The 12,678-nt window shown below is 38.0% G+C and overlaps 1 protein-coding gene across 1 annotated transcript; it reads right to left on the bottom strand.

Annotated features, from left to right (window-relative positions):
• Positions 1-5,528: 5,528 nt before the first annotated feature.
• On the bottom strand, positions 5,529-12,634 carry LOC141342784 (uncharacterized). Its single transcript, XM_073847316.1, has 3 exons — positions 12,392-12,634; positions 11,355-11,850; positions 5,529-9,292 (listed from the first exon to the last, which is right to left on the bottom strand). The coding sequence occupies exons 2-3, from the start codon at positions 11,833-11,835 to the stop codon at positions 7,893-7,895; spliced, it is 1,881 nt and encodes a 626-aa protein (XP_073703417.1). The 5' UTR covers positions 11,836-11,850; positions 12,392-12,634; the 3' UTR covers positions 5,529-7,892.
• Between the last annotated feature and the right edge of the window lie 44 nt (positions 12,635-12,678).

The following is a 12,678-nucleotide window of genomic DNA, read 5'->3' as shown; positions in this document are numbered from 1 at the left end:
GTATCTATAAACTAAATCTAATTTGCATATTAGTGTGTTTTTGGGGCAACATGGGACAAAAAGTGTAATAAAGGGAGCAATAATTGACAAGATTTTCATAATATTTCATAGGAATATTGAAATATAATTACTTTCCGTATTCATTTGTTGTGTCTCCCAAAATGTCCCGCGTCCTCATATGAGGACATGTATGAAATCAATGTCTTGTTTCATAACAGAAAGTCATATTATGATTTGAAACCCCATAACATTTTCCTTTTACCACAATTTAAAAATTAGTCAGATTAAAATAATTACAAAATATTTTCATATTTTCATAAGAGTATCACTAAATTAATATTAGACTTTTTTTGAAGACCAAGCAGAGGGAGTGGTCATGGTGAAACATCTAAATATTTAGTATCTCTGAAAAGCACTGAATGTGCTCTGTATACATGACATCCAGACTGTGTAAAACTGTGGCATGTACACTCTCAGAGAAATTCACTAAAATATAATTAATAAATATAATTATATGATGCAGGGCCTCGTGGATTAATAAATATAACAGTAAAACTGCCAGTAGGTGGCAGCAAAACCCTGTTTTAATAAATGATTCACTGAATCATTCTTTCAAATGATTCGCTCAAAATTAGTTTGTAAACTATCATAAGTACAGAATTTTAATATATATGTTGCATGACATTAACACAACATTATTAATCTAAAGGGGATAGTAAGAGGGGATGCTTTTTGTCATTTTTTTCAACAAGGGGGATGCCATCCCCCCACATCCCCCTTCAAATCAAACCCTGGGTATATATGATGTCACAGTTTACTTTATTTTGCTATCATCACTTACATAAATGAACTATAGTGTCTTGCATCCACTAGTAAAAAAATATTAAAAATTGTTTCTGGTGTCTGAATACTTTTTGGTTTGATTGATAGATATTCTAATTATTAAAGCCCAAATATAAATCTTATCAACGTAGTGGTTTTAAGCATTTTACATTTCTTTCAAAATAATATAGTAACAATTTACAATTTAAACAATAGATTTTATTTGTAAACTTATGTTCAGCTGTTCTTTTTAATAGTGAACTTTTAACTATTTTTGAATTTTTCAAATCATCAGTCATCAAAGCTTAGTAAACAATGGTCACAGACACAGGGATTTACTTTAAATTTCTGATTACTTACTAAAAACTCACAGATAATGTTTTCATGCCATTTTCTTCGTCTTATTTTGACATTACAACATGGTTATATCTAAAGGTTATTGCACATTGAGTCCAAAATTTTCGTATGCGTTTTTCCGCATTCGTAATCCAAAAATTTGCCACGTACAGAAACCTTGTGCACTGAGTCCGATGCGTATTAGTTCATCTGCTGTGGAAAAAAAATCACAATCACAGCCGATCATAACCAGTCACATCCAATCATATCGCGATGAAGGCAATGCCTCCTCTTAAGTGACTTTCCCCCATTCATTCTCAGTTACCCCCCACCAAACTCACTGCACACTTTAGAGGGTCTGTTAAAATTCAGTGGGCTCAGGGGAGGTCAATAGAAGGAAATGCCATAGATAGAAAGAATGAAGCTAAACTTAGCGCATGCAGCTTTAGTATGCATATGACACTTAATACGTCAATGCAAGTAGAAGTGATTGTCAACTATTTTGAACTTTTACGTTTAAGGCTTTAATTGCGATAGCAAGCGGTAGTGTCTGATTGAGCATTGGCGATAATGACTCTGAAGTCAGCATTTTAAGCTCAGTCACCTTTGCTCCCTGTGGTCAGTACCTGTGTTCAGCACTGAGGATTAAAGCCTTATCAACTGGAGCAGAGTTGTCAGGATCCACACTCACAGCCAGATTACAGGTTGTGATCCGTTAATAAGTTCATTCACTGCAGATCAAAATGAGATTTATTCATTACGCCGACCCCAGGCACAGTTACCGTCGATCCTTTCGGTCTCACTTTGCCTTATTCTCTTATGATCTGCTCAGACCTACAGAATTATCGCAAATGCTTTTTGCTTTTAAGCACTTCATCTGGTCACACTGTCAGGTCTCCACTCTCTCCTCGTCACTCAGAGTATTTCAGTAGGCCTGCATCTTTTGCCACACCTCCTCTCGTCTAACTACATTCTTTTGATCCCACTATTTGACTCCTCTAAACATCACGTCTGCTTGTCGTCTTTCTCCTCCCGCGCTCGCTTGAGTTGTTGTGTTATTCTTGTCTTCCCCTCCTTACTCTCGTGTCTCTCATCCCCGCGCTCTCTTCCTGCTCGCTGAGGCCACATCGTCCCAGCCGGTTATCCCTTTTCCCTCTCTCTCTGCTTCCCTCCCGCGCTCTTTCCCTTGTGATAAATGAGGCTGTCTATTGGGTGCAGTTCATATTTACTGAGTAGGGGAGCGCACACTGTCAGTCTCCCTCACCCTCCACATCTCTATCCCTGTGCTAAACAGACACCCAGAGCCAAAGGTTAGGACATAAGGGCGGGCTGGGGAGGAGAAGTAAGGAGGACAAGAAAGCAGCAGTTGTGGATTGTAGTTTCAGGGCTATGAGAGACGCTAGCGCAAGGAGCCGCACAACAGATAAAAAGATGGCAATTGTGTGCGCACTGACGCTAATCGAAAATGAGAAGCTCCTCATTTCGAGTTCGACAGCACCGACCTTACTCGTTTTCTCTGCTAACCATCCTCCCCTAAGCAAAACTCACAGCATCTTTTCACTGTCTTTTGTGCGCCTGAGCTTTCAGGCAGTTAATACGTGCCAAGAAAGTACCATGAACAAAAAACAAAAAAAACACCTAAATACACAGTTTCATCTACGCCTACATAAACCATCCCTCACGCACGGCTTGTGTTATTCGCAGGGAGTGGAAAGTGGTGATTTGACCTCTGTTGTAACCCTTTCATGAATGAGAGAAGTGGATTTGGGCTTGGCTGAGCCCAAAGGGACACAGACGCAGCCGCCCTAAAGCCCCCTGAAGACCCCGAAAGCCGGCGGCTCTTCCCACACACTGACCTCTGAGGCCAACAAGCGCCAAAACCACTGCAGCGAGACGACACTGTGACACCGGCACACCAAAGCCAACAATGTGTTCCTTCAGCAAATTGACAAGAGTATTGAGAGAAAATATGGAGAAAATTGGATTGCTGGAATTACATATAAAAAATTGGAGATGGGGGGGAAAATGTGCAAGAGGGCTCTTATTTAATTCAACATTGAAGTAATTCAATTTTAGAGTATTCTAGAGATGGTCAGTCAGAAAACTGCCTGTAAATAAGGGTATTAGAGTTTCAGCACTGACCGTTGATGGAGCATTTTACAAAAGAACACAGGTCAAATCACTGGTCAAAGATCAAACTATGATCTCAGAAAACAAGTCAACACATTTGTTATGATAGTAGCTATGTAGTAAACTAAGGCTGGAATACATGAATTCAACAGAGATTTTTGCTCCAATTTGTTTGGAGGTGTCAACGCCAGTTGCAGAAAGATTTTGAGCAGTCGGAGTACACCGAAAATCGTATAGTGTATGATGGGCACTAACAAATTTTTTTTTTTAGCTTTAGAACAGGATTCCATACAGTCAGAGCCAGTGTTGGGGAAAATTACTTTTTCAAAAGTATTGCATTACAATATTGTGTTACTCCCTAAAAAAGTAACTATTTACGTTAATTAGTTACTTTTATGGAAAGAAATGCATTGTTACTTTTGCATTACTTTTTAAATCTAGGCAGGTCTTGCTTGTTTATTTTCAATATAAAAAGTTATATTTTTGGCAAATGTAAAAGTGTTTTCACACCAAAAAGTCAAACGAATAAGCCTTAGGCTCAAGAAAACATAAATTGATGTCTGTACAGTAGAACACAGGAGAATAAATAAATAATAAATAAATAAATAAATAAAAGCACAAATGTTAGTTAATCTAAAGTCATTTTTGCTTATTAGTGAAGCTAAATGGGATCATCGAAGGACAGCAGCAAATACACTAGTTAATAAATCTGGATTAAATACATAAAGGATGTTCGTATTTAACATTTTATTATTGAATGTTTTTGCGAGTGAGATGAATTAATGTATATTTACATTTAGTCTAGAACTACAGTAACTTCACATTTACACAGCACACACAATGCCTCTGCACTTACTCTCGATTTCTCTCAGCATGGGAAAAAGAAGTCTAACTGGCATTAACTCAGATATTTTCTTGTAAATTAAAAAGAAATGCGTTACTAGTTACTTGAAAAAAGTAATCTGCTTATGTAACTCGCGTTACTTGTAATGCGTTACATTCCCCAACACTGGTAAGACCATATCCATGTTTCATATTTTTTGAGGCAATTTTAGAACAGATACCGTTTTCATTTGTCAGCTGTTTCCGCAATGAGTCGGATGTTTCTGAGTTTTCAGTGTGTTTGAAACGACTTCAAAGCCTAGTGTTTGATTCTCAGTTTTTCTGCAACCATTTTCAAAGTCGGTAAGTGTGTGATGCCTATGGTTTTAAAATCTATTTAGATTTTTAACATAGTAACGTGTATTGTATTCCATACCGTTCACACAAACAGCGTTCTCGAATAAAAAAAACTCGAGGCGTAGCACAACAGAAAAAAGAACGCCATATGGACATTTTTATGCCCTGGTTCGTGAAAGGCTAAACAAGTCGGAAGAAACGACCGGTAGCCTAATCTTCGGAGTACCTAATGAATACACAGAAAAAATATGCCAAAGCAGAGCAGCGGAAAACACAAACGCGTTATGGGTGAAAAAGTTTGATTTTATGATAATAACTTGACACGGAGACAAGAGAGTAACGCTAACATAAATACTTGTTATGCATTAGAAGCCGTTATGCTTTTTCACTTGTTTGTGTGAAGTAACCCAGCAGGTTATCTCACTGTGAGAAGAGTGCGAAGCACTGGAGAGAGACAGATGGCACCAAAGCACATCCTAATTCCCAAAAGCACACATTGACAGACATCTGTTTCCCCCTGGTGCCCCAAAGGAGGAACTGCTAGTGCTACCAAATTGAAAGGTTTGTGGCGACTTCTGAACGTTTACGTTTTTTAAGAAAATGACTGATATGGCTAGTAAAATACAAAATGAGTATTTGTATAGTGTATTCATAAACTTAAAAGGTGTACCATGTTATTCTGTCTCCAATGGTCATTTCCATCGGTGCCCTGTAAAACAAGAAAACCATGTGAGGGGAAAAAAACCCTGTCATGCAATCTGTCTCAATTTTCAAAATCTATTAATTTTGTGCGTGCGGCTCACCTCCCTATCACCCGATCTTTAGAAGCCATGCTCGTTCTGACAATTATTATTACTACAGCAACAGAGAGAATTAAAACACACTCCGTTCCATACATCTCCCTGACCCTCCTCTCCGACAAGAGGCTTGCTAAATGAAAAATGGACATGCTTTAAGAAGTATTGATTCCAGCTTTAAACAAAGGTAGACTCAATATTATTTAGCCCTAAATACATCTTTGTTATCTGTGTCGGTGCACCGGTCACGCTGCTGTCCTCGTAATCGCAGACATAAAAATAATAGGGCTATTCCCCCAACATTGACTGAAGCAGACCTGTTTGGGCCCTTTGACCAAGTGATCCATCTATTGGCTCTGAGCATTTGCACAGACTGCAACGACGCTTTGGTTGTCTGTGCACAAGCTGAGAAGGAAAGACAAAAAGACAATGGTTTAGACAAAACGGTCATGGTTTGCATACTGTATTTACTGTTTTGAGATAAGAAGAATAGTGTTTCAGATGCACAGTTCAAGTCGATACAATGAAACCACCGTTTCGGCATTTGATTTCATCTATTTCAAAATAAACAGTGACATTATGAACTTAAATCTTAAACCTTCATACTCATTTTTATATTACATCAGGTATACCAGTGCTTCAAAGCATAAATGCTAAATTATTTTCATCTCAACTAGCCACAATAATAATAAAATGATCTTACTCTCAGAATACTTTGGCATTGAAATCACATTATATGAATCAACTACAATTATAAACTGAAAAACACCTAATTACAGTATTTACTTGGTGAAAATTTAACACACAATTTACAGTGCCCTCCATGAAGCATTGGGACAGCAAATGCAAAATTGCCTTTTTGCTGTACATAAATCATTTAAAAATATGATTAAAAAATTAACATAAGGCAAAAGAACATGCTTTCATATTAGTACAGAATAGGATTAACTGCTACACTTAGTGTAAATGTGTTGAAACAGTAATTTTGCTTTATATTTATTTTTTATTCATATTTGCAGATGCCTTTTGTACTGCAAAACGAAAGACCTCAAATTAAAGATGATGCAGCCCTTGAATGCTTCCATCATACAGTTCACAGATTAACATTAAATTAATAATAATGATCATTGAATATTATTAGGTAACAGCAAAAGTAGAAGTCACATCTTCGTTCATTCTTATCTTTAAATGGTTAAATATGAACTTTCAATTGTTTAACACGCCTGTACCTTAAAGAGATATTTCACCCAAAAATAAAAATGCTGTCATTAATTTCTCACCCTCATATCGTTCCAAACCCATTAGACCTTCGTTCATCTGTGGAACACAAATTAAGATATTTTTCATGAAACCCAAGAGCTTTCTGACCCTTCATAGACAGCAACGCAACTACCAAGTCAAAGATCCAAAAAGGTAGTAAGGACATTGTTAAAATAGTCCATGTGACATCTGTGGCTCAACCGTAATTTTACGAAGTTATGAGAATATTTTTTGTGTGCAAAGAACACAAAAATAACAACTTTATTCAACAATTTCTTCTCTCCTGGGACAGTCCCCCACCATTATCAAGAGTACCATGTGTCATTCACTCTCGAGAATGGGGGAGGACTCTCCCACTTCATAAAATTATGGTTGAACCACTGATGTCACATGGACTATTTTAACAATGTCCTTACTACGTTTCTGTGTTTTGAACATAGTAGTTGCGTTGCTGCCTATTCAGGGTCAGAAAGCTTTCGGATCAAAAATATCTTAATTTGTATTCCGAAGATAAACAGGTCTTAAAAGGTCTTACAGGTTTGGAACAACATGAGGCTATGTAACTAATGACAGAATTTCAATTTTTTGTGTGAACTATCCTTTTAAGTAGATACCTTTTAGTGACACAGTTTGTCTGGTGCTTTTTTGCCATATTTATTACCCATATTAACAAAAATGAGTGTAAGGCATTAATTCTATTCGATCGATATTTCCAAAGGAGTTGAGCATGCAAGATAACTATAATGTTCAACTTTTAAGGGCAGTCCAGAAAGGAAGACCACGTGTCTTTTAAAGAGCAAGTTCAGCCAAAAATTTAAATTCTGTCATTAATTATTCACCCTCATGTAGTTCCAGATCCTTAATAACTTCATCTTCAGAACACAAATGAAGATACTTCTGATGAAAACCGAGAGCTCTTTGACCCTCTGTAGACAGCAAGGGTCTTTCCATGTTCAAGGTCCAGAAAGGTATCAAGAACATCGACAAAATAGTCCATGTGACATTAGTGGTTCAACTGTAATTTTATAAAGCTAAGAGAATACTTTTTTGGAGAATGGACTATTTTGTCGAAGTTCTTGGTACCTTTCTGGACCTTGAACATGGAAGGATCCTTGCTGTCTGTGGAGGGTCAGAGGCTCTCGGATTTCATCAAAAGTATCTTAATTTGTGTTTAAAAGATAAATGAAGGTCTTACTGGTTTGGAACAACATGAGGGCGAGTAATTATTGACAGAAATTTCATTTTTGGCTGAACAATGCCTTTTAGAAGTAAGCTGATTTTCAATTCATCAGTGAACTCCCAATTCCTTTTCCTTAATGAAACTCAGAGTAGACAGAAGTAGTGCTGCTATCCATCCTCCATCCATCCTTATGTGTGCTTTTCCATGTGTTGAGACAGATGGTGTGGGCGAGTGAAGGTGCGGAAACACTTGAGGCAGCTGTACGGCCTCTCGCCCGTATGTGTCAGTTTGTGTAACTTCAGGTGCTGGGGCATGAGAAAACTCTTCCCGCACTCCATACACTTGTAGGGTCTGTGGCCCGTGTGACTGCGCCTGTGCTTGCTCAGGTCGCCCGAGTTGTTGAAGCGGCGGTCGCAGTCAGAACAGGCGAAGGGTTTTTCGCCTGTGTGTCTCCGCATGTGTTTGGTCAAATCACCGGATTGGGCGTAGCTGGAGCCGCACTGCTCGCAGCGGTATGGTTTCTCGCCAGTATGCGTTCGCATGTGGTTTTTCAGATGCGAGATGCGGACAAACCGCTTGGTGCAGACGTTGCACTGATACGGCCGTTCGCCCGTGTGAGTGCGTAGGTGTTTCTTAAGCACGTCTTCCCGTGAAAACGTCTTTGTACATTCTCTACACTGAAGCATTCGCTCAGAATTGTGCGCTCTTTGGTGGACCTTCACGTACCTTGGAGCAGAGAACATCTTTCCACAGTCAGGGCATGGAAATGTTTTTTCCTTAGAGTGAACTAGTTGGTGGATTCGAAGTGTTGATAGATGGCTGAACCTCATCCCGCATTGGGGGCAAGGGTACGGCCTTTCGCCCGTGTGTGTTCGCAGATGGCATCTGAGGTGTGGCATCCTTGCAAACTCTTTCCCACATTCCGGACACTTGTATGGCCGGATTCCTGTATGTATGACTTTGTGTTTCCGCAGACTTCCCATATCGTAAAACCTACGGCCGCAGTCGTCACAGACGCATGGCTTCTCGCCAGTATGAGTTCGTTTGTGTATCGTCAGAGATTGAAGCGTAGAACAGTTCTTGCCACAGTCTCTGCACAAATAGCCACGATCCATACAAATGGGTCCGTCAACACCTACCTCAGATTTCTTCTCGTCCTCGTGGCAGCGATGGGGTCCGAGACCCCAGACTCCAGCAAAGCTTTTACCGCATTCGGCACAGCTAATCTGTCCATCTTTACACACCGTGGATAAGTCGTGGCATCTGCGGCAGTGGTTTTGTAGGTTACCGATGTAATCAAAACTGCGATCACACTGTGGGCAGGTGTAGCGTTTTCGGATGGGTTTGGGCACAGGGAGGTGGGCCTTGCGCACGTGGGTTTCCAGCTGCCTCTGAGAGAAGAAACGATAGTGGCACGACGGGCAGCTGAGCATCCCGGAGGATATTTTAGAGCAGTTGAAGACTTTGTGGTTCTTCACCCATGCCAGGTATTCACTTCGATGGCACCATTTGAAGTGTTTGTCCAAGTACGTAAAGTCAGTGAAAGTCACAGAGCAATGGGGACAAGGGAAAATCAGAGAGGAGGAAGCTGTGGAGAGGCAAAGGAACAGAAAAATATAATGTGAACTAATAAAGAAACAGTCTTGTGTGGTCAAATGTCAACTCAAGTGAATCTTGTTAGGTTTAGGTTATACTTCTCCAATTAGTTAAAGGGTTAGTTCACCCAAAAACAAAAATTAATCATTAATTACTCCCCATCATGTCGTTCCAAACCCGTAAGACCTTCATTCATCTTCGTAACACAAAATATTCTGGGATGAAATCTGAGAGCTTTCCGACTCTGCATAGACAGCAAGGGTATTTTCACAGTCAAGGAACAGAAATGTAGTAAGGAGATCGCTAAAAAATCATAGTGACATCAGTGGTTCAACCGTAAATTTATGAAGCTACGATAATACTTTTTGCATGTAAGGAAAGCAAAAATAACGACTTTATTTAACAATCTGGCTCTTCCGGGACAGTCCTTCGGCATGTGTGTGATGCTACTGACATAGAACACGTAGTACTCTCAATAATGGCAGAGGACTGTCCCGGGAGAGAAGAAATCATTGAATAAAGTCAGTATTTTTGTTTTCTTTGTCTTTGTCATTACTGTGTCTTGACCTTGGTGGTATCCTTGCTGTATATGGAGGGTTAGAAAGCTCTCATGAGGGTGAGTAATTAATGACAGAATTTTTATTTTTGGGTCAGCTATCCCTTTAACGGGCAGTGTTAATAATAATGAAGCACCCCAAAAAAACAGACTGGAATAACATAAGTAATGTAAGGGAAAACTAAAAGAAAATGTAGACTAAAATACTAACTGAAAAACTGAAACAAAATTAACTGCTACTTTACAATAAGGTTCAGGAGATAGCATTAGTTAACTATATTAGTTCAAATGAACTAAGAATGAACAAATACTTCTACAGCATTTATTAATATTATCTTAATTTCATTTACTAATGCATTATTAAAATGGAAAGTTGTGTTTGTTCACTGTGAACTAACATGAACGAACAATGAACGACTGTATTTTTATTTAATAACATTAACAAAGATGAATAAATGTATTGTTCATTGTTTGTTCATGTTAGTTAATACATTAACTAATGTTAACAAATGACACCTTATTTTAAAGTGTTACCAGTTAGCATTCCAATGTACCAACACACTTCACATTGAGTTAACTAAATTGACATTTTCTTTACTCCAAAACAATTGGAAAAAAACAGGCCACAAATAAATTAATATTAATATTAAATATATAATTTATTTATAATATTTAATGTATATTTAGAAATTAATGTTTGACTTTGTTTCATTTAATGAAAAAATTATATTTTTCTAGGTATCAGTTTTTGATACAGAAAATATTGTTTGAACAAACTGTATAAACTGCCTTCAGCCCTGAGATATTCAATGCCACTATTAAAATTCTATAATTTAACACGCACTAACAATACTAAAAAAAAAACGCTGAAATTATTCAAAAAAGGTTAACGTTAAACTAAAAATTCAAATTAAATTAAAATGAAAGGACAAATTAAAATAGAAACAAAAAATAAATAAAAATGTCCAAATTCAAAACTACAGAATTCCAAAGCATGCCTCTGAACTATACCATCTTAAAAAGGCACAACATGTAATTTCCGTTGCTAGAGAGTGCATAATCAAAACAAACAACGAAACAAAGGCGTAGTTTGAGGATGCCATGACTGAGTGTGGAATCATGGGAGTTGTTGTCTTCATCCCCACAGCCGATGCAATCCGTCAGGACTCGGGTAAAAATCATGTTCATTGATGAGCTATTATACTAAAGTTCTATTACAAATTAAACCGTCTTTAGTGTTTCCATTTTATCTACAATGTAAAAAGTTGTTTGATGTCATAGGCCTTATATTTCGAAATAAGCCTTATTTCTCTGGATTTAAACATTCTTGGAAACATGTGGGAGTATGCAAGTACAAAAGTCAACAAAACATATAAGACTATATAAGACTATTCTAGTGTTTTTTTATATTTTATTAAAAAAATCTTACATATTGTGCCTTTAACATACGTAAATTCTGTGATTTATAAGATAAGTGCATATTAAATAAATGTATTACCTGTGTTTTTCTCTAGGACAGAATCACCCATAGAGTTTTCTTCTAGTGTCTCAAGCTTCATTTCCTTCCAGCTCTCGTTCTCCTCCTTCACAATCAAGGCAGACTCTCTCTGCAGCACTTCAAAAAAGCCAGGCTCAGTTTTGACCTGAAAACTAGGTGGGTTTAAAGGAATACAGTCTGGTTCTGTCTTTGGAACGAATGCTCTGAAAGCAGGAGGATGAGGTTGCAGACTGACTTTCTGCTGCTTCTGTTGTTGGTGTTGTTCAGATGACACCGTTAGGACTCCCAAAGCTTCCAGCTCTCCTTCTTCTGCTTTGATCTGTGTAACCTCAGGACAGGTGTTGGTAGCACAGTCCTGAGTGCCATTGGATGTTTTGGTTTCATCTGCGTCAATACTAATGCCATCACCATTCGTTGGCAATGGCTCTTTTTTGGTTTTCTTTTTTCTGGATATCTTTTTCTTTAACAACTTAGCTTTCATCTTCTTGTGCACAACCTAAAGAAATATTTGAGAATCACAATAATATAGTTTACGGTTTTATTTAGAATACATTCCTGGTATAGCATTTACAGTATTTTATATATATATATATATATATATATATATATATATATATATATATATATAATTTCTTATTTTTAATGATTACGCAAACTAATAGGTCGAGGCTTCTCTAATCTCAAATTCTAAAAGCATATCTGAATTTAAACCAAATTTAGCTGGAAAAGCTTTTTTTGGAACATGGTAGCTAGTTTAAGGTGGTCCAACAGCCTGGACAAACTGGTCTACCTGGTTTACCAGCATGGTCAAGCAGGTGTTTACCTGGTCTCTCAGTCAGACCAGCTGAAAACTATGCAAAACCCCCTCTAAAACCAGCCTGGGACACCAAATACGGCTGGTTTGTGTTTTTCAGCAGGGCAGGGATGTTTAATCATTAAGCTCAATATAGCTCATGTGACTGAATTAGCGGGTTGCAGACATGCAGATGTAAACACTAGTGTCGTGTTGACTCAAGTAAAGCACAAAATGTTCTTACCGGAAATACTAAACCTTTAGTTAATCTGCTGCATTTAGGCGGCAATGATTATTCGACTGGACCAGAGATTGTGTTGATTGTCCAGTGGACTATCACAGCCCTCAGTGTACAGCATCCTACAGCTCAAACAAGCGTCTCACACATCCACCGCTAAAATCACACCAACATGTATAATAATGCCAGTCAAATTATAGCTATAATAGACCTGGCGCAGTTTGCAGTAACCCTGTTTTTCAAGCCTGAAATACGTTATAACGATGCTAGTTATAGATCATAGGTAAAGCCAG

Source organism: Garra rufa, chromosome 9, assembly GCF_049309525.1.
Source record: "Garra rufa chromosome 9, GarRuf1.0, whole genome shotgun sequence".
Classification (NCBI taxonomy): Eukaryota; Metazoa; Chordata; class Actinopteri; order Cypriniformes; family Cyprinidae; genus Garra; species Garra rufa.
This window is presented reverse-complemented; position numbering and strand designations above follow the sequence as displayed.

Coding starts and splice junctions, on each gene's coding strand:
- LOC141342784 (XM_073847316.1), bottom strand. CDS start 11,835: ATGAAAGCTAAGTTGTTAAAGAAAAAGATATCCAGAAAAAAGAAAACC. Junction 9,293..11,354: donor TGTCCTAGAGAAAAACACAG/GTAATACATTTA, acceptor GCCTCTCCACAG/CTTCCTCCTCTCTGATTTTC.